The 25,340-nt window shown below is 38.8% G+C and overlaps 1 protein-coding gene and 1 long non-coding RNA gene across 2 annotated transcripts; both read left to right on the top strand.

Moving 5' to 3' along the window:
• The first annotated feature begins 1,758 nt into the window (after positions 1 to 1,758).
• On the top strand, positions 1,759 to 13,002 carry LOC127946119 (N-lysine methyltransferase KMT5A-A-like). The gene is made up of 5 exons (XM_052542421.1): positions 1,759 to 2,446; positions 4,287 to 4,421; positions 11,710 to 11,872; positions 12,701 to 12,892; positions 12,996 to 13,002. Exons 1-5 carry the CDS (start codon positions 2,386 to 2,388, stop codon positions 13,000 to 13,002), a joined length of 558 nt encoding a protein of 185 aa, XP_052398381.1. The 5' UTR covers positions 1,759 to 2,385.
• A 41-nt stretch (positions 13,003 to 13,043) lies between these two features.
• On the top strand, positions 13,044 to 17,789 carry LOC127945914 (uncharacterized). The gene is made up of 3 exons (XR_008150979.1): positions 13,044 to 13,348; positions 14,515 to 15,182; positions 15,373 to 17,789. It is a non-coding gene; the product is annotated as an uncharacterized LOC127945914 (long non-coding RNA).
• Positions 17,790 to 25,340: the final 7,551 nt, after the last annotated feature.

Raw genomic sequence — 25,340 nt, forward strand, 5'->3', positions numbered from 1 at the left:
CAAATCTTAAGAATTAAGAAATGATATATATAGAGAGAGAGAGAGAGAGAGAGAGAGAGAGAGCAGTTATTGTCATACAAAATAACAAAAAGTGTTTAAAAGAATCATGAATTAAGCTGGCACGTTTAAATGTTTGTTAACATATTTATTTGTTCTTACTTTGATTTTATAGCCCTAGCCCTAGGCCTAGCCCTAGCCCTAGCTGAGATCTGCTTCTGCTGCTCATACTGTGATCAGCCGCCCTTCCCCCACAACACTCTCTGATCGCGCGCGCGCCCTTCCCCCACAGCACTCTCTGATCGCGCGCGCGCCCTTCCCCCACAACACTCTCTGATCGCGCGCGCGCCCTTCCCCCACAGCACTGTCTCTGACTGACTCACTGCAGATGAGATGCTTGCATATCAGCCCTGCTGTGGGTTTGCAGACTTCAATTGACTTCAATCAAAATAGAACACATCTTTCTGTCAACACACCAACTTTACCAAAACACTGGAAATCTGACTCAAAATTAAATTATTCTGTCAAAGAATAACACTTGTTTTCACCTCAAAAGGTACATGCAGTCAATCAAAGTACACCAGGTTTCAAAATACTGGTTATTGTTGACATTACAAAAACTGGACTTTTCAGTCTCAGTTTTACAGATATTTGCATGCAAAACATGCAATTCACTGTTTTACACTAAATTTATTGGTTAGGAACTGTATGTCCAAATGTACAGTAATGTTTACATTCAAAAGCATTCCAGTAAAAAGCTATTTTTTTCCTTTACTGTTTACTGCAGGAGGTACAGTAGAAACATGGTATGATAGAACAGAAAAGGTTTGAGAGTATTGCTTACAGTGAACAGAATATCCATCTCACTGCTCCTGCTCTTCTCCCTGGCCCCCTTGCTCTTACTCTTCCTTGTCCATACATTACAGTGTTTGTCTTTTTATGTTTCCAAAAATATTACTCTTCAAAGTCCTCCTTTTACTGTATTGTATAAGTGTCAGTGTAATAGAAAAAAATAACCCCTGCCATTGAGTCTAAGCCAGATTGGAATCAGCTGTGGTTGGCCCAATTTACACAACATAAATCAGCTAAGATAAATTGTTTTTGAACTGATATCATTGCAGAAGCAGAGGTTTTTATACTGTATCTAAGGTTTGGAACATTGTTTTTGCTATTGTGGGATGTTGTGTGATAACATTTGTAAATACTACAAAAACGATCCATAATTTTGTTGGGAGGTATAGCTTGTCTGTTCAGAAAATGTAAGCATTGTGGAAATGTGTTCAATGACTCCATATTGTGTGAAAACGACATGAAAAGTGTGAATGGTATGGCCACAATAGACAGATGCTGTGCTAATTGTGTTTAGAGTTTTGAAAATGTGACAACTGCTTGGACAAATGCTTGTTAGCGACTGAAAAAAACTGTAATAGAAAATAAGATGTCTGTTCAAGAGATCTAGGTTGCTCATTTAGACAGTTGTGAGCTCTTGTTTACAGCAGACCTGCACGTTTTGAATATTCATATTTGTAATCCTCTTAAAAGCTTTATGATGTGGTGTTATTTCAGAAAATTAAGTACACCTTCGGTACATTTTTTTTACAAACCAGTGCACTTACTGGTTTGAAAATCTTAAGAATGATTCAAGAAATTATATATCTATGTATCTCTCTCTCTCTCTCTCTCTCTCTCTCTCTCTATATATATATAGAGAGAGAGAGAGAGAGAGCAGTTATAGTCATACAAAAGAACAAAAGTGTTTAAAAGAATCATGAATTAAGCTGGCACGTTTAAATGTTTGTTTACAGATTTATTAGTTCTTACTTTGATTTTCAACTATAGCTCTAGCTGAGATCTGCTTCTGCTGCTCATACTGTGATCAGCCGCCCCTTCCCCCACAGCACTCTCTGATCGCGCGCGCGCCCTTCCCCCACAGCACTGTCTCTGACTGACTCACTGCAGATGAGATGAATGAATGAACTAACAAAAGTCTTGTGAGCTCTAGTTTACAGCAGACCTGCACGTTTTGAATATTCTTATTTGTAATTCTCTTAAAAACTTTATGATGTGGTGTTATTTTATAAAAATAAGTGCACACCGGGTACTTTTTGCTCTTTTAAACCAGTGCTTGTACGGACATGCGCACTGGTTCGTAGTTTGAGGTGGGTGCTCGGTTAAAAAGTGATCATGTGCTCTGTCCACTAGAAAGACTAACTTCATCACATTTTTTTTTTTAAGTTTGAAGAAACAGTACTGTGGTTAAAACAAATATCATTGCCACCAGATAATTTTCTATTAGGCCAAATAAATGTAGTCACAATTTCAACGTGAAATCCAAATACGTAACTACGTCATTTACGCAAGTCAGCGACGGTGGTGTTTTCCCGGGAAATGCAGACACGTGACGATGGAACGCGCGAAACAGACGACAAACAACCCACCAGGAGGAAAGGTGAGATCAAGACTTGTCCTGAAAATGCATGATAACTAAATACATTGTGTAATATGAAATATAGTACGATGTATGTTTATTTTAGTGGTTTAATTATTTTTTGTAATAGGGTTTTATTTACTTCTCGATTGTATTTGAGTTTGCTTCTAAGCCTGTGTCATTTGATGATTTGTTGCAATAATGAAAACAAATTGTATATATAAAATTGACTATTAAATATAATTTTGTTATTTTTCATATAATAGTACTTTAGGTTCTACAAAGTAATCAAGACAACCGAGTCAGTGGTAGTTTACTAAATCATTGTTTTTCTCAAAAGTGTTGTAAAATATCAACAGTAATTTGAAATAATTCATTCTCATTTTTTTATATCATTATTTTATATATTATATTTTATGTAATACATTATTACATTATTTGCCCCCGAATTGGTTTTTTAGTGGAATGTTTTATTTTAATAATTTATCTTCACTGAGATTTTTTTGCACAATGACCATGAATTGATACTTTATAATATTTGTATTTTGTTTCAAGCTCCAAAGCAGACAAAAAGCACATTAAAAATAGTCCATATAAATCTAGCTGGTTATTGACTGAAAATCTCCCATATACTTTAGCTCTTAAATCAAATATAGATTGTAGGGGTGTCCATGGTTAACCGGTTAACCGATTAACCGTTAAAAATTGTGTAACCGAGTGAAACATTTTGCTCGGTTAAGTGACGTCAATGGCGTGAATTGAATTTAGTTGTAATACATTTTTGCACCACCAGAGACCGCCAGAGCGCTCCCAGACATTTGTAATGTCCACAAGAAGAAGTCATTTTTCTAATATGAAGCGGGCTAATACGAGTGACGGGGCAAAATGCAAGTATTGCAATACAGTGCTTAGATATACTTCAAGTACAACCTCGTTGTTGTAATCTCAACAGCCAACACCCGGGCATCATTAGGCCGGTCAGGACACACTGGATGCGTGGCGTGTCTGTTTTTAATTCGGTTCCCATGTTAACAGGTTAGAGCTTGCCGACTGCCTGCGTGAGACGCGCGGCTCAGGCGCGGCTCGACGCGTGCATGCTAGAAATAGAACCGACGCCTTGTTGGAAGCGTTTTCAGGCAAAGTATAATAGGAAAATATGTTTATATGTCATTTTGTACAAAAATACATATTAATTCATGACATTTTGATATTTGAAAGTCTATAGGTTGACATAAATTCAGATATAAATGTAATTTAAATAAATAAATAAATAATTATCGATTTTCAAATATTGTACGTGTCAAACATAGTCATAGTCATAGCGAGGCGGCCGCGGAGTCTGCTTGTTACCTTTTGCCTTATACATTTTAGGCTTATTCTCAAATTCAGATTGTGTTAATGGGCGGCATTATTAGGCAGTTTTAATAGGACAATTTGACCGGAGAGATTAAATTTTGTCGGACATTCCTTTTTTTTTTTTTTTCGGCCAATGTCCGGAAATGACTATGGTTATGGTTACTATGGCACACTATGGTTAACCGAGTATTAACCGCTAAGGGCCTCGGTTAACGGTTAATGAAAAACTTGAGAACGTGCAGCCCTAATAGATTGACATCAATTGTGGTTACAAGACACACAAGAACCAATGGTTTTTGGCATTAATGACATTTCCATTAAAAAAAAAATATATATAATATAAAGATTTGTTCCACAGAAAAACACAACACCGGTTTGGATATGAGGGTTAGTATGTTAATTATGTGTGTTTTTGGTGAACAATTCCAGTAAGATCAACAGGATTTTTTAAAATATGCTTGTTTATTTCATTCACCTTATATTTATTCGTATTTATTTTTTCCAGTCATTTCAAGAAAGAAAGTCGCCATGCTGGGAAATAAAAGACGTAGGAAACCTCTGCAGGACGCTGAGCATCATCACATTACCTGTAAAACTGACAAGCCTGGGCTTCGAGAGCAGTTCATCAGCAAATATAAAGGCAAGTATAAATGACTAAGCAGTTTAGTAACTAATAACTAGGGCTGGGGGATATGGCAAAAAAGTTATCACGATAATTGTTTTATATTAGTCGATATCGATAATTATCACAATAAATGTCAAATCTTTATTTCTTTCAAGTTTAAAGGCAGATATTTGCTCCTAAGTGAAAGTTGTAGAAACCAGAGCATTAATTGTGGTTTTAAACTACTCTTTATTGTCAGAACATATCATGACAAACACTTGCCAAACAGGTGAACATTTCACAAATCTGAGGTAGAACATTCAAACATTTGTTATTTTTCCTTAACAAAATAAATATATTTATTGGAAAATGTATTTCTTAGTTCCTGGATGTGCTAATGGGGGATATTGTTTCAAGTCTTGAAACAGGTTTGTGTTGCCTGACTTTGATGGCACGGATCTTCAGCACAGTTTACAGTGCAGGCAGCAATATTAATATTAGATATATTTTGTCTCAAAATGCATATTTGACAATGATTTGCAGCAGTATTAGATTCAGTTAGGAGCAGATTTACTATGTAAAATTTATGTTCATTAACAAAAACAGTAACATCTTTTAAAACGACCTCAATTTTATTTGGTAAAATGTAATATTCTGACTGTTTGAGTTTTATTAAAATTAACCATTGGTCATCCAGTATCATGCATTTAGATCATGATAACCACAAAACCAAATACTGTAACTATTTTATTAATCCTTTAATACATTGTCTACATTACAGTTTTTTTCAATCGGTAAAATAAAAACAATCTCTCACTGCTCCTCTCACTGCTCCTGCTCCTCACTGCTCCTGCTCCCCTCACTGCTCCCGCTCCTCTCACTGCTCCTGCTCCTCTCACTGCATCTCTCACTGCTCCTCTCACTGCTCCTGCTCCTCTCACTGCATCTCTCACTGCTCCTCTCACTGCATCTCTGACTGCTCCTGCTCCTCTCACTGCATCTCTCACGGCTCCTCTCACGGCATATCTCACTGCATATCTCACTGCATATCTCACTGCATCTCTCACGGCTCCTCTCACTGCTCCTGCTCCTCTCACTGTTCACTGCTCCCCTCACTGCTCCTCTCACTGCTCCTGCTCCTGCTCCTCTCACTGCATCTCTCACTGCTCCTCTCACTGCTCCTGCTCCTCTCACTGCATATCTCACTGCATCTCTCACTGCTCCTCTCACTGCATCTCTGACTGCTCCTGCTCCTCTCACTGCATATCTCACTGCATCTCTCACGGCTCCTCTCACTGCATATCTCACTGCATATCTCACTGCATCTCTCACGGCTCCTCTCACTGCTCCTGCTCCTCTCACTGCATATCTCACTGCATATCTCACTGCATCTCTCACTGCTCCTCTCACTGCTCCTGCTCCTCTCACTGCATCTCTCACTGCTCCTCTCACTGTTCACTGCTCCCGCTCCTCTCACTGCTCCTGCTCCCCTCACTGCTCCTCTCACTGCTCCTGCTCCTGCTCCTCTCACTGTTCACTGCTCCCGCTCCTCTCACTGCTCCTCTCACTGCTCCTGCTCCCGCTCCTCTCACTGCTCCTGCTCCCCTCACTGCTCCTCTCACTGCTCCTGCTCCCGCTCCTCTCACTGCTCCTGCTCCTGCTCCTCTCACTGTTCACTGCTCCCGCTCCTCTCACTGCTCCTCTCACTGTTCACTGCTCCCGCTCCTCTCACTGCTCCTCTCACTGCTCCTGCTCCCGCTCCTCTCACTGCTCCTCTCACTGCTCCTGCTCCTGCTCCTCTTACTGCATCTCTCACTGCTCCAGCATCTCTCACTGCTCCCGCTCCTCTCACTGCTCCTCTCACTGCTCCTGCTCCTCTCACTGCTCCTGCTCTTCTCACTGTTCACTGCTCCTGCTCCTCTCACTGCTCCTGCTCTTCTCACTGTTCACTGCTCCTGCTCCTCTCACTGGGCCCTTGCTCTTACTCTTCCTCGTCCATACATTAGTGTTTGTCTTTTTCTGTTTCTGTTTCCAAAAATATCACTCTTCAAAGTCCTCCTTTTACTGTATTGTATAAGTGTCAGTGTAATAGAAAAAAATAACCCCTGCAATTGAGTCTAAGCCAGATTGGAATCAGCTGTGGTTGGCCCAATTTACACAACATAAATCAGCTAAGATAAATTGTTTTTGAACTGATATCATTGCAGAAGCAGATTTTTTTATACTGTATCTAAGGTTTGGAACATTGTTTTTGCTATTGTGGGATGTTGTGTGTTAACATTTGTAAATACTACAAAAACGATCCATAATTTTGTTGGGAGGTATAGCTTGTCTGTTCAGAAAATGTAAGCATTGTGGAAATGTGTTCAATGACTCCATATTGTGTAAAAACGACATGAAATGTGTGAATGGTATGGCCACAATAGACAGATGCTGTGCTAATTGTGTTTAGAGTTTTGAAAATGTGACAACTGCTTGGACAAATGCTTGTTTGCGACTGAAAACAACTGTAATAATATAAAACAATCCAATATGTACAGTATTGTTCAAAATAATAGCAGTACAATGTGACTAACCAGAATAATCAAGGTTTTTAGTACATTTTTTATTGCTACGTGGCAAACAAGTTACCAGTAGGTTCAGTAGATTGTCAGAAAACAAACAAGACCCAGCATTCATGATATGCACGCTCTTAAGGCTGTGCAATTGGGCAATTAGTTGAAAGGGGTGTGTTCAAAAAAGTAGCAGTGTCTACCTTTGACTGTACAAACTCAAAACTATTTTGTACAAAAAAAATATTTACTAAATAATTTAATAAATAACTAATATTTAGTTGTATGACCACAGTTTTTTAAAACTGCTTGACATCTGTGTGGCATGGAGTCAACCAACTTGTGGCACCTCTCAGCTGTTATTCCACTCCATGATTCTTTAACAACATTCCACAATTCATTCACATTTCTTGGTTTTGCTTCAGAAACAGCATTTTTGATATCACCCCACAAGTTCTCAATTGGATTAAGGTTTGGAGATTGGGCTGGCCACTCCATAACATTAATTTTGTTGGTTTGGAACCAAGACTTTGCCCGTTTACTAGTGTGTTTTGGGTCATTGTCTTGTTGAAACAACCATTTCAAGGGCATGTCCTCTTCAGCATAGGGCAACATGACCTCTTCAAGTATTTTAACATATGCAAACTGATCCATGATCCCTGGTATGCGATAAATAGGCCCAACACCATAGTAGGAGAAACATGCCCATATCATGATGCTTGCACCTCCATGCTTCACTGTCTTCACTGTGTACTGTGGCTTGAATTCAGAGTTTGGGGGTCGTCTCACAAACTGCCTGTGGCCCTTGGACCCAAAAAGAACAATTTTACTCTCATCAGTCCACAAAATGTTCCTCCATTTCTCTTTAGGCCAGTTGATGTGTTCTTTGGCAAATTGTAACCTCTTCTGCACATGCCTTTTTTTTAACAGAGGGACTTTGCGGGGGATTCTTGAAAATAGATTAGCTTCACACAGACGTCTTCTAACTGTCACACTACTTACAGGTAACTCCAGACTGTCTTTGATCATCCTGGAGGTGATCATTGGCTGAGCCTTTGCCATTCTGGTTATTCTTCTATCCATTTTGATGGTTGTCTTCCGTTTTCTTCCACGTCTCTCTGGTTTTGCTCTCCATTTTAAGGCATTGGAGATCATTTTAGCTGAACAGCCTATCATTTTTTGCACCTCTTTATAGGTTTTCCCCTCTCTAATCAACTTTTTAATCAAAGTACGCTGTTCTTCTGAACAATGTCTTGAACGACCCATTTTCCTCAGCTTTCAAATGCATGTTCAACAAGTGTTGGCTTCATCCTTAAATAGGGGCCCCCTGATTCACACCTGTTTCTTCACAAAATTGATGACCTCAGTGATTGAATGCCACACTGCTATTTTTTTGAACACACCCCTTTCAACTAATTCAACTAATTGCCCAATTGCACAGCCTTAAGAGCGTGCATATCATGAATGCTGGGTCTCATTTGTTTTCTGACAATCTACTGAACCTACTGGTAACTTGTTTGCCACGTAGCAATAAAAAAATATACGAAAAACCTTGATTATTCTGGTTAGTCACATTGTACTGCTATTATTTTGAACAATACTGTATATCCCACATTTCATGGTGCAGTTAATATTATTAGGCTAACGTTACAGTAAATCCGTAGTAAATGGTGGGAATTTGTAGACAAAGAAGCCTTCTGACTGACCACAGTGTTTCTCCTGTTTGTCAGCGCGGTTTAATCGGCCTTTAAACTGGTTTAAATCGTTGAAACGTGTGTTCTTGGCTGAAGTCAAGCGCTTCTCACTGGATCTGATGACAGAGACCGATCAGAGTAAACTCATCTGCTCTAGTGAGCTCGCGAGTCATGCTGCGCTGCCGTTTGGACTTTGAGCCGAGCGGATAAACGGTCCGTGTGGCGCGCGGGTCAAATGAGTTCGGTTCCGCTTTTGGCGCATAAACATTATCAAACATTTATCGAACTCTGGATATCGTTTTATCGAGAAATTATATCGTGATAATTATCATTATCATTTTATCGCCCAGCCCTAGTAATAATGTTAATCTACAAAACTGAGAATTTAATGTAAGGCAAGTCATATGGTTGTTAGGCCACAAGTTAAACAGTACTTTATAAATATATATATTTTTTATTGTGCAGTCCAGATTCCTGAATAGAGTTCTGCTGGCATGAGCCCTAACTGTACGTACACACAGCCGCCGACTTGAGCTGCAAAGAAGCTCTGGCCGCCCTGTCAAGGACGCTTGTCAAAAAGTACAGGGAAGCTTGTTGACGCTTTGGCCGCTCTGACATAGCATGGAGAAGAGAAGTGTCACAACATAAAATGTAATAAACAGAAAAAACAAGCAATACACTGAAGAAACCATTTATAATGACAGAATTATTATAACCATTTTGGTCACATTTGTTTGGGAAGAAAAGAATAATTAGCTATTATTGTTATATTAATATTATATTTACTTTAATGTAATTGGTCAAATTGGTGTTACCGTGAGCAAATTAATTGCATTCCCGCTTAAAACGAGCGCTCGTAAATATTTCAAATAAGTTGAGCTCATTCTCAAATGTGTATCACTGTCAGATAATCGTGAAGTTGTTGTGTTTGGTGCTGCTTGAGAAGACATCGGACTCTGAGATTTTGGGTTCATGAAACCCTCCAGGGCCGTTATCAATTCAGAGAGTATCACCGGCTGGTGCAGCAGCTGCGGCTCGATGACGAGAGGTACGTCCAGCGGAACTTCAGGCTGGACACAGTTTGATAGCGTGTTGATAGAACTAATGTTTTGGTAGGAACGAAAGTTTACATCGTATGTTTCTCCGGAATCAGCCAGCGCGAAGGACGTCTATATTCCGATTGGTTGCTGGCGTTTTGCTGCTGCTTGCCACTGAACATAGCTCATTACCATAAAGTTGAGCTACTTCAACTTTCAGATTGACGCTCTAGTCGCTAAAAACGCCATGCCAAGGAATTTGACGCTCCTTGCAGCTGAGAGAAGCCAGCTTCCATTGAAAATGAATGACTTCCGGTAACTTTGGAAGCTCAAGTCGGCGGAGGTGTGTACGTCGTACAGTAAAACAAAGCAGTTGCATTTTTGCACTTCTGGTTCCATCAACCCAAAGTCAATGTTTATTTGCACATACATAACCCAATTATGCATAATAAGCCAACAGTTCTGGTGGTCATGTAAACGCAGACTAAGGTAATCATAAACGGCATAAGCATAAACCAATCGACACAGCTAGATTTTGTCTATGTTGTTCCAAACCCGTAAAACCTTCGTTCATCTTCGGAACACAAATTAAGATATTTTTGATGAAATCTGAGAGCTGGATCACTCCTCCATAGGCTTCCAAGGGACTGAAACTTGTTGGCCCAGAAAAGTTATAAAAGAGATCATTAATATAGTCCAAGTGACTACAGTGGCTCAGTCTTAAGTTTATCAAGCGACGAGAATACTTTTTGTGTGCAAAAAACAACAAAAATAATGACTTTATTCCACTATTCATTTCCTTCTCTCTGGGCCACGAGTTTTTTCACGTAGTAAAACTGCGCAGTGGGTCTGTGTTACACGTCACCACGTAGGCTCACTATTGGTCGACGCTGGTCATGTGTGTGATGCGTGTGACGTGCAACACAGACGCACTGCAGTTTTACTACGTGAACTCACTCGAGGCCCAGAGAGAAGGAAATGAATAGTGGAATAAAGTCATTATTTTTGTTGTTTTTTGCACACAAAAAGTATTCTCGTCGCTTGATATACTTAAGACTGAGCCACTGTAGTCACTTGGACTATATTAATGATCTCTTTTATAACTTTTCTGGGCCAACAAGTTTCAGTCCCTTGGAAGCCTATGGAGGAGTGATCCAGCTCTCAGATTTCATCAAAAATATCTTAATTTGTGTTCTGAAGATGAACGAAGGTTTTACGGGTTTGGAACAACATGAGGGTGAGTAATTACTGAAAGAAATTTCATTTTTGGGTAAACTATTCCTTTAACCTGTGTTCTGTGGCTTATTGAAGTGAGCATGTGTGATGTGTGACAGGAAAGTGTCCTTATTGTGGATTTAAGCACATCCAGAGAGAGCAAGCGTTTTCTCTACCCAAGAAACTCTTAAAATGTGTTCTCATCTCATGTTGAGGTGGTACAGTCAAAATCCTGCATCCGATACTGGATGAGAGGAGAATATGAGTCTGTAAGATTCCCACTGGTATTCTGGAATACTCTTGGGCTTTATTTAACATCACAAGTGACATGACATATGAAATACACAAAGTCAGATACACATATGGTTTGCTTTTGACGTCATTAACCTGATTTACTTATAAAGGCACACAATCAGTCAAACATACATTACAAGAATGTAGAAACATTATATATATTACACAAGGATATGGATTTTCTATAGGGTTCTAAAATCCTATAAGGTTTTTGTGGAGGGAACTAGGTGAGGTGAACTACCGGGTTGGCCTGTAAAAATACGTCATCACTGCGGCACTCTGTTCTAAACAATATATAGCCATGATCATATTGTTTGTGTAAGAAAATGTATGTAATTTTAACTGTATAATTTTAAGACTTAAAAGTATAAAAAGCAAAGCATGCTTTGAGATTAGCCTGGCTGACTATTTTCCTTCAGTAATATCCCTTCTACATCATATAATGTACATCATATGGTAGAGAACTTTTAGTAAGAATCAAAATAATATTTGACATTAAAGAAACTGAAGCTAATGTATTTCTCCTCTTCAGGGCGTGGAGTTTTCACCACTGGAGCTTTTTTCAGAGGTGATTTTGTTCTTGAATACAGAGGTGAACTTTTGAGTTCACAGGAGAGTCTGGACCGAACTGGACACTACACTGAAGCTGAGAACACGTTCCTGTTTGATTTTCAGTGGCATGGCAAATATTGGTGGTGAGTACAGAACTGTTGGATTGATGTAGTAGGTAAGTTAAAATATCTGGGACTGTAAGATACTTAGTTCATGCCTGTAGTTCTGTTCGCTCGTTTCTTTTGGTCCGGATACGCTTAGTGTTCAGATTGGCATTTCTATCGTTGAACCTAAGTTATGATTGACCAGTCTGTCCTTTTTAGGGTCACATATTCCTGTTTTTGGTTTATTTACATGTCTCTGGTCCATGTTATGTTCATATTTCATTTGAACTGCACCAGAGTTCATTTGGAAGCCAACTGAAACCCTTCTTTTCAGCGTCTCGGTCCGCTTGTTTGGTCGCACCAGGTTTCAAATAGCAGCTTTCACATTTATTCAGATGAACCACATTAACAGCCTAAAAAAACATGCCAGATGTGAACACACCCTAATACTTCAAATTCACCATGAACTGACATAGAGTACGGAGTGTAGTTTCTTTGAGTCATCAAAAAAAATTCCCCCTGTATTCCCTAAAGAGAACAACATGGTAACTTTTAGATGCTTTTATCTGAGAGCTGTACATTACCATACATTGCAGTACACTATCATATAGATCAGTGGTTCTGAGACCCTCCTCTGCAGGTTCTGTATGTCTCCTTCACCTGATGCACTCAGATGAGTTCATAGAGCCATGTTCTGATGAAGAACTCCTCATCTCAATCAGGTGGATTAAAACACCAGACATACAGCATATGCAGAGCGGTGGGTTCCCAGGACTGGAGTTCAGAACCACTTGTAAAAATAACTGTACATGTCTAGCATATATACTAAGATTATAAGTATTGAGTGTTCATTTTATGTTTTTATAGCATGGATGCATCTAAAGAAGACTCGTCTTTGGGAAGACTTGCAAACGATGAGACCAGAAATCCTACTTGCAAAATGAGAACCGTTAAAGTGAGCAGAAACCTCACCTGTGTCTGTTTGCTGTACGAGACATTCTACCAGGAGAGGAAATCACTTACAATTATGGAGACTCAGATTGGCCATGGCGAGTCAAGGTACTATCAATAAAATGCTAAAGAGATTGATCAGTAATTCATGATCATTTTTTACTCTAATTCTGATTAGTTACCATGTGATTGTGGTCTCATATTTCTCAAGCCTTTGAATAAAGCATCAGCAGAATCCACTGATAAAAAGCCAGCCAGCAGTTTGCGCCTGCATAAATCCGTAAGTCCACTTTAAAACATCTGTATCATTATTCTATATTATTGACTCTCTCAGCATAGAGTTGTGTGTGGAATGATATATAAAGTATAGGACAGCTAGAGGAATGAACATTAACAAGTTTTTTTGTCCTTTACAAATATTCTGATATTTTGATATTCACTGGTTTCTTTTCTGACATCTAGCCCCATTGTGCAGCTTCTGTTTCCTCTCCTGAACTGGACAAGGTAAACCGCAATGGTCCTCATAAGCAGTCAGGCAAAGCAAGAACATCAAGGAATAAAACGGTAACCATCTTAAACATGCAGCAACTATCTACTGATGTTTACTGCCAGCTAGTTAAAAATGCAATAAGTGATTTCTGAGAAACACTTAATATTTGAAATCGACACCCAAACAAACACACCCCTCCCATCATTGCTCCGCCCCCAAAATAATGAACACGCAACACAGTCAACCACTATTAGCTGGTGCTCAGGTGTTCAAATAGAAAATATCTTTATTGCTGGCAAACCATAGAATGGTTTGGTTTAAGTTGATTTGTAGGTGCATATCGACTTCATCAAGCACCCGTGTCATTTGAAATGTATTTATGTACTCACAATTAAAAAAAACAAACAAGAAATTATTTAACGCTGCAGTCCTAGTTTTTCGTCTTTGTCGCCATTTCTGTTCGAAATCTGCAATTGCAGTCATTCGTGGAACTATCAACTTTACATGGGTTGTGCTTTAACACGGCACAGGGAGAATGAATCCTATGTTTTGAGGAGAATGCGCTGCTGTCAATCACATCGCGTCGGTGTGGATACTGTCATTTGCAATGACAGATTATACTTTTTGGAAGTATGAGTCATGACCAACAGAAGAATGTTCACCGGAAAATGACACTGGAACAAGTAACACTCACTTTTGTTCTGACCAACTAAGGGGAAAAAAAGCATTGCAGTAAATCGCGCTGATGAAAGGTGGGGTATGTGATTTGCAAAACGGCCGGGAGATTTTGAAAATACACAACTCCTATGGTCTTACCTTCTTTCCTTTGACTCCACCCATTCGAAGTACATGGACACGATGGGGAGGGGGTATGGTACGACCATTTGATTGACACAGTTACTGTCTAATGATTCTAGGTAGTTTTGGAAATGATTGGCAGGAGTTTTTCGAGTCCTGCCTGTTCCACAGATGATTAAATTGCTTACTTTTCATTTCAGTGCTTCTAACTCAGTGGCTGTAAGTGGGTTAGGAATAGGATTTCAAGTGATTTTGAAAAAATGGACAAAAAAGAGAATTACATACCCCACCTTTAAATCTAACAATCGCTTATCAATTATCATATCACATCAAACCGTGCAAACTATACTTTGTTCTCAAATTGTTAATGTTAACAACATCAGCATTGTGTGACTACATTTAAGGCCCTTCAGATATTTATCCTTGTTTTCGTGTGGGCCAGGCGGCCAGTCTCTTTTTTTCTGTAGCCACTCCAAAGTCCAAGTCACCCACGTCACCTTCAACCTCGCCTGTGCAGCCCTCATCATCCTCGCCTGCCTACAGAGGAGGAGAGTGCATCAACAAAGCTGCTTGCGAATGTGGCATAAAGAACCCTGAAGCACTGTCATCAACTAGGCTCAGGAAACACATAGCAACCATGTCTAAAATTCTTAACCTTAATGAGAATGAAGCAGACCAACTGGCTGATTTCCTTGGTCACGATATCCGAATCCACAGACAGTATTATCGGTTACCAGAGGGAACACTGCAGCTGGCAAAAATGAGTAAAGTCCTAATGGCCATGGAGAAAGGAACACTCTCTGACTACAAAGGAAAGAAACTTGATGACATTGAAATCGACCCAAATGGTATGAGTATACATGCTCTGTGTGTATCTGTGCTGTACATATTTGCAAAACAATGTATATATTCATGTCACAGATACTAGGTATAAGCAATAAAGTGTTCATTTTTCGTTAATTAATTATTAAGAGCAACTTGAGGCCCAAGGTGATTCCATGTCAAGTGATGAGGAGGATTCCAGTGACCTCTCTCAGACACCAGCACCAGCACCAGTACAGACTGATCAACCTGTTCAATCTGAACAAGCTGTTTCACAGGAGGATCAAGGTAAGAAAAATCTCTACATTGCACAAACAACAATAATCAAATAAACATGAATTGGCTCCATGCAGCAATATCCAGACAAATTCAAAAAAAAAAATATGCATTGGGAACACAGTCTTGATTTGCTCTTTACTCACCGATTTAGTTGTAATGAGAATGTGTAATGAGAATTTACTTTTTAATTATTTCATAGGTTCTTCAAATGCTCCAAAAAAGAAATGGGAGGACAGTGAGGTAAAAGCAGTAGAGAGACACATGATGAGTTTCATCAAGACATGCAAAGTTCCTGGTAAGCAAGACTGTGAAAGATGCATTCACGCAGAGCCAGAAGCTTTGAAGCAGCGAACATGGACTGGTGTGAAAAATTATGTGCGGAACAGGATCACGACTCTTAAAAGAAAGGGTGGTTTGTAGGGAGGGACAAACACTTCAACACTTTGCACATTATGCTCTTTTTGTAGGAAATGGAGCTAAATTAAAAGAAATGAGGATAAAGGTGTAGAAATATTTTGTGGATGGAATGAAACAGAATATAAAGTGAAAAGTTAGAGTATAAGAAGGTTAATGAAGAAGTAGAGGATAGTAAGAGTCAATTTTCTTTGTTCAGTTACAATATAGTTGGATGAAATGTCATGTTAAACTTTTTGATATTTCTGTCATAGAGGGAGGGGAGAATGTAAAGATGATAAAAAAGGGAAGAGTGAATAGCTGTGCTGGACATGGGCTATGGCTGGATGTAACTGATTGGTGAGAGTTGCCGTGTGCAGACGAGAGAAGCTGAAAACTGAGATGTGATGTCAGACACTTTCTGCTTCCCGTAGTGATGCAGAGCCAGAAGCTTTGAAGCAGCGAACATGGACTGGTGTGAAAAATTATGTGCGGAACAGGATCACGACTCCTAAAAGAAAGGGTGGTTTGTAGGGAGGCACAAACACTTCAACACTTTGCACATTATGCTCTTTTCGTAAGAAATGGAGCTAAATTAAAAGAAATTAAGATAAAGGTGTAGACATTAAAATTAAGAGACGCTCGTGCTGTTTGCATACTTTACCACAGCTGAAGTAGAAAAAATGCATTATTTTCCAAATACACAGATATTTCGGAGACATTTTCATTCAATACATGCACTGCTTGATACAGTGTCTGTTTGTACAAGAATAAAGTTCAACATAAGCCTAAATACAAACGTAAAGCGGGAAGAGAGAATGTAAAGGGGGACGTTAAAGGACGTAAAGTAGAAGAGCATGTAAAGGGGATGTAAAGAGGGAGGAGAGAATGTAAAGGGGACGTAAAGAGGGAGGAGAGAATGTAAAGGGGACGTAAAGAGGGAGGAGAGAATGTAAAGGGGACGTAAAGAGGGAGGAGAGAATGTAACTGGGACGTAAAGAGGGAGGAGAGAATGTAAAGGGGACGTAAAGAGGGAGGAGAGAATGTAACTGGGACGTAAAGAGGGAGGAGAGAATGTAAAGGGGACGTAAAGAGGGAGGAGAGAATGTAACTGGGACGTAAAGAGGGAGGAGAGAATGTAAAGGGGACGTAAAGAGGGAGGAGAGAATGTAAATGGGACGTAAAGAGGGAGGAGAGAATGTAAAGGGGACGTAAAGAGGGAGGAGAGAATGTAAAGGGGACGTAAAGAGGGAGGAGAGAATGTAAAGGGGACGTAAAGAGGGAGGAGAGAATGTAACTGGGACGTAAAGAGGGAGGAGAGAATGTAAAGGGGACGTAAAGAGGGAGGAGAGAATGTAAAGAGGGAGGAGAGAATGTAAAGGGGACATAAAGAGGGAAGAGAGAATGTAAAGAGGGAGGAGAGATTGTAAAGGGGACGTAAAGAGGGAGGAGAGAATGTAAAGGGGACATAAAGAGGGAGGAGAGAATGTAACGGGGACGTGAAGAGGGAGGAGAGAATGTAAAGAGGGAGGAGAGAATGTAAAGGGGACGTAAAGAGGGAGGAGAGAATGTAAAGGGGACGTAAAGAGGGAGGAGATAATGTAAAGAGGGAGGAGAGAATGTAAAGGGGACGTAAAGAGGGAGGAGAGAATGTAAAGGGGACGTAAAGAGGGAGGAGAGAATGTAAAGAGGGAGGAGAGAATGTAAAGAGGGAGGAGAGAATGTAAAGAGGGAGGAGAGAATGTAAAGAGGGAGGAGAGAATGTAAAGGGGACGCAAAGAGGGAGGAGAGAATGTAAAGAGGGAGGAGAGAATGTAACAGGGACGTAAAGAGGGAGGAGAGAATGTAAAGGGGACGTAAAGAGGGAGGAGAGAATGTAAAGAGGGAGGAGAGAATGTAAAGAGGGAGGAGAGAATGTAAAGAGGGAGGAGAGAATGTAAAGAGGGAGGAGAGAATGTAAAGAGGGAGGAGAGAATGTAAAAAGGGAGGAGAGAATGTAACGGGGACGTAAAGAGGGAGGAGAGAATGTAAAGAGGGAGGAGAGAATGTAAAGAGGGAGGAGAGAATGTAAAGGGGACGTAAAGAGGGAGGAGAGAATGTAAAGGGGACGTAAAGAGGGAGGAGAGAATGTAAAGGGGACGTAAAGAGGGAGGAGAGAATGTAAAGGGGGAGGAGAGAATGTAACGGGGACGTAAAGAGGGAGGAGAGAATGTAAAGAGGGAGGAGAGAATGTAAAGTGGACGTAAATAGGGAGGAGAGAATGTAAAGAGGGAGGAGAGAATGTAAGGGGGACGTAAAGAGGGAGGAGAGAATGTAAAGAGGGAGGAGAGAATGTAAGGGGGACGTAAAGAGGGAGGAGAGAATGTAAAGAGGGAGGAGAGAATGTAAGGGGGACGTAAAGAGGGAGGAGAGAATGTAAAGAGGGAGGAGAGAATGTAAAGGGGACGTAAAGAGGGAGGAGAGAATGTAAAGAGGGAGGAGAGAATGTAAGGGGGACGTAAAGAGGGAGGAGAGAATGTAAAGAGGGAGGAGAGAATGTAAAGGGGACGTAAAGAGGGAGGGGAGGAGAGCATTAGGCTTGTTGGACTTCATGCAGTGCTGCACAGAACGATCAGCGGCTAACTTGAGCAGTTCTTGACGGTTAGAACTTGTGTCTGACTTCAGACAGCGACGCCCGTGACTGTGCCATAAGGCAACAGAGTACAACTAGAGTGATTGGAGAGCAGGAGGACTCCGATAGAGCAGATTCTCTAGAGCGACTCACGAGCTCTGATGATGACACAGCTAATCCACGATTGGCAGAGTACACTGCTTGACAATGATCACGTGTGTTTCATTTTTCTTCTCACACCTTCAGTTCCACTAAGGATCACATCTGTTCTTTATAACAGTAAAAGCTCTTTTCATGTAGTTGCGATAGACCCCACTTCACTGGTATTTAGGCTTATTTTGAACTTTATTCTTGTACAAACATTAGTGCATGTATTGAATGAAAATGTCTCTGAATTATCTGTATTTGGAAAATAATGCGTTTATTCCACTTCAGCTGTAGTAAAGTATGCAAACTTAGCCTGAGCATCACTACAGGAAGCAGAAAGTGTCTGACATCACATCTCAGTTTTCAGCTTCTCTCATCTGCACACGGCAACTCTCACCAATCGGTTACATCCAGCCACAGCCCATGTCCAGCACAGCTAATATAAGGGAGGAATAGAGGCAGTAAAGGTAAAGAGGATAAAGAGAGGGAGGAGTAAAGCGGGTAAAAAGAGTGAGGAGTAGAGTTAAAGAGGATAAAGAGAGGGAGGAGTGAAGAGGGAGGAGTAGAGTTAAAGAGGGAGGAGAGAATGTAAACGAGGAAGTAGAGAGATTTTGAAGAAGGGTGGATGGAGGAAGTACAGAGGATAGTTGGGCACTGAGAATCATTCCCACCTCAAGTTAATTGATTTTTCATTGTTGTTCTTTAAAAAATTTTTTTTTGAAGTTCTGTCATTAACTGCAATGTGCACTTTCAACACAATGTGTCCAAGACTGTTAATATTAAAGAGTCATTTAATCAGAGTCCCCAAAGAGTCATTTAATCGGAGTGTGTGTGTCACTCGAGTCCCCAAAGAGTCATTTAATCGGAGTGTGTGTCACTCGAGTCCCCAAAGAGTCATTTAATCGGAGTGTGTGTGTCGCTAGAGTCCCCAAAGAGTCATTTAATCGGAGTGTGTGTGTGTCACTAGAGTCCCCAAACGGTCATTTAATCGGAGTGTGTGTGTGTCGCTAGAGTCCCCAAAGAGTCATTTAATCGGAGTGTGTGTGTGTCACTAGAGTCCCCAAAGGGTCATTTAATCGGAGTGTGTGTTTCGCTAGAGTCCCCAAAGGGTCATTTAATCGGAGTGTGTGTGTGTCACTAGAGTCCCCAAAGGGTCATTTAATCGGAGTGTGTGTGTGTCACTAGAGTCCCCAAAGGGTCATTTAATCGGAGTGTGTGTGTGTCACTAGAGTCCCCAAAGGGTCATTTAATCGGAGTGTGTGTGTGTCACTAGAGTCCCCAAAGGGTCATTTAATCGGAGTGTGTGTGTGTCACTAGAGTCCCCAAAGGGTCATTTAATCGGAGAGTGTGTATCACTATTTTTATTTGTATAGAGTTTTTTTGACAATTACTACACTTTACAGAGGAACATGCCTAATGTCTTAAAACCCCAGTGTGTAGCCAAAGATGACTCTGGTGAGGAAAACTCTTTAAGATGTTTTTGTGATAATGATTAGTTTACAGTCTATGCTAAATTAACTAGAGGGATGCAGATTCGGTCAGTGAAAGGTTCTCTGCCATGAAGTGAAGTCAGTTTTATTTCTATAGCGCATGATACAATACAGATGGTTTCAAAGGAGCTTCACACAAATAAAATAACTTGCAAATGTCAACAATTATGAAATGACTAATGTAGAGCTGTTTTGCAGTTGAAATTAAAGACAATAGTGTTATTATTCATCTCAATTCTGTTCATCTTTTGCTTCTGATAGTCAATCAGTCAAGTCAATAACATTTCTGAATGTTAATTGTCATTCCCCAACTGAGCAGCCAAAGGCACTTGATCTCAAGCTACAAATCAGACAAAACATGTAGGCTACCCATTTACAGTGATCTTGCTGAAAAGAAGAAACCCAGTTTACTCTCTCACACCTGTATCTTTGCACTAGCTTGATTTCACTGTCCAGTATTGGAACTTTGAATTGTAATATTCTACTTCTGTCTTCTTAGGATAAATAATATATACCATCTCAACAATGTCCTGAAAGTATAACTTAACCAGAGTTTGTGTATCACCATGGTCCTCAAAGTATGACTTGATCAGAGTTTGTGTTTAATGTCCCCAAAAGCGACATATAAAATAATGTCCCTAAAGTGAAGGTAAAATGTCAGGTCTTTAAGGAAGGCTTTTATTGATCAAATCAAGTGATATTTGTGATGACAGATTCTCCAGAAGTGCAGTCATATCTTTCTTTAGTCTCTAGACCCTTCAGAAAGGGGTGTCCCTAAAGGTAGGGTTTCCAGTCATACGTCCTCACATTGTGGTTAAGTAGGTATGTGTGTGTGTGTGTGTGTGTGTTACAATACCTCACTACAATCACAATACAATACAATCACCTGTCAAAATTGTACACAAGACCACAAATTACAATGCCTCTGATGTGATAACAGGGGGCAAAAAAGAGGATGTGGCATGCCACAAATTCATTAAGCTGTGAAAGATGACTTCAGATGGCTGTCATTTGTGTATTGTAACATTATTCAGCTGTGACAACCTTTTTTATGCACTTCAAACTGTATGTATGGGCCTGTCGGTCATCCAGTCAGACAATGCAATATTATGGATAGAGGACTTTTATTTAAGCAATGGGTTTAGTAAAAGTTAGATATATAATAGAATTAGAAGTTAAAAAAACATTATCACACACACACACACATATTTTCACTTGATATGATGATAATTGATAGAATGGAGTCATGTGGATTACTTGTGGTTTATTATGATGTTTTTTTTTTTTTTTATATAAGATGGACTTTCATTCTGATGGCACCCATTCACTGCAGAGGATCCATTGGAGAGCAAGTGATGCAATACTACATTTCTGTTACGATGTACAAACAAACTTATCAAGTCGTGTAGGACAGCCTGAGGTTGAGGAAATGTTCAGTAAATTAACATTTTTGGGTGAAGTCATTCAAATGTACCGATATCCATTCTGATAATTCAGGTGGTACAATAGAAATCTACATAATGAGCCACTGTAAATTATTTTGTAATTCATAATGTTCCTCTCAAAAAAATAAAAATAAATAAATAATAGTGTCTATGCATTGCATCCTTCCTTCAGTGTAAATCTCTGGGATTTTTCACACACATGGTCTGATCTTAAAATCAACTGCAGAAATCTATTTAATAAGCCATAATATTTGAGGAACATCACAAATGCTGCAGCACAGGGTAATGAAGTTAGGGTTGAAGTTAGGAAGTTAGGGTAATTAAGTTAGGGCTGGGGTTTACAATAGCTTGTTTAAAACATACATTTTATAAAAAAAATAAAAATAAAAATAAAATATATATATATATTTTATTTTATTTTTCCATTTTGCAGTGCTTGATGTGGAGTTCATTACATTATCTGTGCTATATCAATGACGTTCATGTGCTAAGGTTAGAAAAGTAGATGCTTCATTTACATCTTCCAATAGATGGCGCTAGTAATCTGCTGTGTTCTGCTACACTTGGACTAATCTTTAAATTGAAAGCTTTTATCTTCTTTTAAGTCTTTGTTTGTCAGTAATATATGAGAATGTAGTGATGTTGTAAATATCTCAAATTGGAGTCATTGGTCACTTAAATGCAGAGTTTTGGCAGACTTTGGCTTTTTGTCTTTTAGTGCACATCAGGGATCTATTGATGTAATTATCCTCCTCTCTCATTGGCTAACACTCTGAGACTCGGGGCAGAACGTTGGTTGAAACCAGATGCTGTGTGACAATTGTAACATTATTATTGTTGTTGTTGTGGTTACATTTTTATTCACAGCCCACAGAGTATTTAAGATTCACCTGCCATGTAAAACTAAAACGTGTATTATATTATATGATATTTTTTAATTATTATATATATATATATATATATATATATATATATATATATATATATATATATATATATACAGCAAACTCAGAGTACAGGTACTCTTAGCTTAAAATTGATGCTAACTAGGGGTTATTTTTTAAATATTAAGTTTTTTTAAGTATGAAATTTTTATTCAACCACCTTGCAAAACATTTTTTTGGAAAAACCAAGGATTTGATGTCCCGAACAGAGGAACCACAGTGATTAAGCCACACCCCCCTGGGGCGTTTTGCCCCACAGACTAGGTTTGAAAAAAAAAAAAAAAAAAAATTCTGAAATTCTGAAAATATAATTATATACAGTATTTTTGTTTTCTTAAATAACATGTACTCCCTATCTAAATGCCTTATTATTATCATATCATATATAACTATCATGTTCTACAAAACAACAAGATTTAAAACAATTTTCTTACTGCTGAAAATTAAATAACTGTAAAATCCATTTTCTCTCAAATACATCACCAGTGTAAGCTTCATGGTGAATACTTCTACATCACTTGTCAATGTAGTCCATAGCGATAACAAAAATGTATCTTGACTTTATTTAGTGGCTATTTTGGGGAAAATAGTTGGGGCATTTTACACCTCTGTTAAGAAATATGTAAAACGTAAGAAGATGCCAACTTTAATTTTACATATAAAACTATGAAATAGTATTCCTACTGTGTAAAACTTTTCTTATAGCCTATTGTAAAGAGTACAAACACAAATTGTAATGTCTAACAGATTCGTTGTGTTTGGCTAACTGAATACATGTCGTTAACTGAACAGCGTGTAAATCTTTATCTTGAAGTAACATTCGTGATAGGCCTGCTTTTTAAAATAAAACAATAGATGTTCTACCTCATCAGTTTGTATGTTTTACTCAGGCAGAGAGTGGAGACCCTCAGAATAATTATCATCAATCTAGCACTGTAAAAGTGATTTGGTGTGTCACAACTCCCCCCTGTTCCGATGGCCATCAGTTACAATGGCCAACCGAGCAGTGAATATAAACTTCACTGCCAACATCCTGTCACCACATACAGTCTTGCAAATCAATCATTTCTGTGTTTGTACATGGTGAAATGATGTATAATTCAGCAGTGAAATATTGATGTCCTGTACTGCGGTCCTGGTGAGCATTGCAGTGAAACTTCTATCGTTTGGACTGCATTCTTTTTACAATCATTTTGGTCTAAATATAGGATGTAATGAGTTTCTGTTTCCACTGCAGTTGAGCAATAGACTCATGTTCCTCATGAGAACAACAATCATCATTACCAGAGTTATTTTGGGTCTGGCAGATTCCTGAAACATTAATGTGAAAAGACTGACACCAGGAAGTGAGAAAGGGAGAGAAAATAAGAGTTTGTCTGTGTTTTTGAAATGGACCTGAAACTGAACATGGATTTTTTTTTAAATATATTTGTCTAGACCACGGTCTAAAAGCCCCTAATGGGACATGGGGATGGAATATACATATACTGTATATATATATAAGATGGGAGGGGGAAAATTTATGTTTATGTTTATGTTTGCACACAGATGTTTTCACGTCTCTTAGGAAAATTTGCATTCGGTCACAAAACATTTGCTTCAAGGGCCTCCACAGAAATGACTGGCCTAGAATACACAGTATATTTACACGTACATTTAGTCATTTAGCAGATGCTTTAATCCAAAGCAACTTTGGATAAATGTAAGTGCAAATGACAAGTCTCAGTTAGTATAACACAGTACATGCAGCAAGGTACACACACACACACACACACACACACACACTCACGCACGCACATACACACTAAGAAAAACAAGTAGATAGAACAGAAAATAATAATAGAAAGCTAGTGTTTTTGTATATAAAAAGAAGGTAAATTAAGTAGAATCCAATTAGAATAGAGAGTGATAGAGTTTTAGGGTCAAATAAAGATGGAAGAGATGTGTTTTTAGTTGTTTCATGAAGATGGCTAAGGACTGTTCAGATTGAGTTGGGCAGGTCATTCCACCAGGAGGGAACACTTAATGAAAAAGTCTGTGAAAGAGATTTTCACTTGAAGAATGTAAGCTTCTAGAAGCACATAACTCTGAAGTAATGCATTTCGGTAAAGGGGTGCAGAGCCAGTGGTGGTTTTGTAGGCAAACATTAATCCCTTGAATTTTATACAAGCAGGTAGTGAGTTTTATACAGTGCAAACTGATAAAAAGATGTTTGTGTGTGTGTGTGTGTGTGTGTGTGTGTGTGTGTGTGTGTGTGTGTGTGTGTATGTATGTATATATATATATATATATATATATATATATATGTTGTTGTTTCATATATTGATAAAGATATAATATAAATCATGTGACGTTTGTATTCATATTCTATTGCATTTTTTTTCTTTTTTTTGACTCAAGTATGATAATTATGTTAATATTTATTGTATGCTTTTTGCATTTTTCATGCTTACATTTGTAAACGTTTAAAAGTGTATTTTTGGATCTAGTTACCTATATGGTGTTAAAATCAATGTCTGGTATATTATTATGATTATGGTAATAAGCCTGTTAAATGTGCGCTGGTGTATGCTTGGAAAACATTTTACGCGCTTTGTATTTATTTATCATTTTGCACTTTTGCACTTTATTTGTGGCCTCTGGACAATAAATTAATGTAAGCTTTTTTGGCCCATTTTTGTGTGTGCATCTTATTAATTTTATTATTATTATTATTTTGTCTTTGAGCAAATTTTCGATCTATGCACCTCCAGAAGTTTATGTATTTTATTGAGTTAGAATAGTGTCTGACGTTACGCTTCTCCATAGGAAATAAAAAAAAGGAAAATGTATTAATAATAATAAAAAGCCCTAGGAAATCAATTTTAGGGGCCAAATATTGCCCCTCAATGGAAAAGTTAATTTCTGTCTCTAGTCTAGCCCCACCATATGACTTCATTGCATGTCAAGGCTATTTATATAACCAGAGCAGATATGAAAAAAAGGGTAACTTGTCTTAATCACTGATCTTAGTTCTTTAATTTTCTATATCATCAGCTGTATAGAGTCTTTTAAAGACACTTTCAGTTTCTTAACTGCATTTCTTTATTGGTAAGACTCCAATTACCCAGCCTGTCCCTCTGGACAGGCGGCAGAAA

Source organism: Carassius gibelio, chromosome A24 (assembly GCF_023724105.1).
Source record: "Carassius gibelio isolate Cgi1373 ecotype wild population from Czech Republic chromosome A24, carGib1.2-hapl.c, whole genome shotgun sequence".
Taxonomy (NCBI): Eukaryota; Metazoa; Chordata; class Actinopteri; order Cypriniformes; family Cyprinidae; genus Carassius; species Carassius gibelio.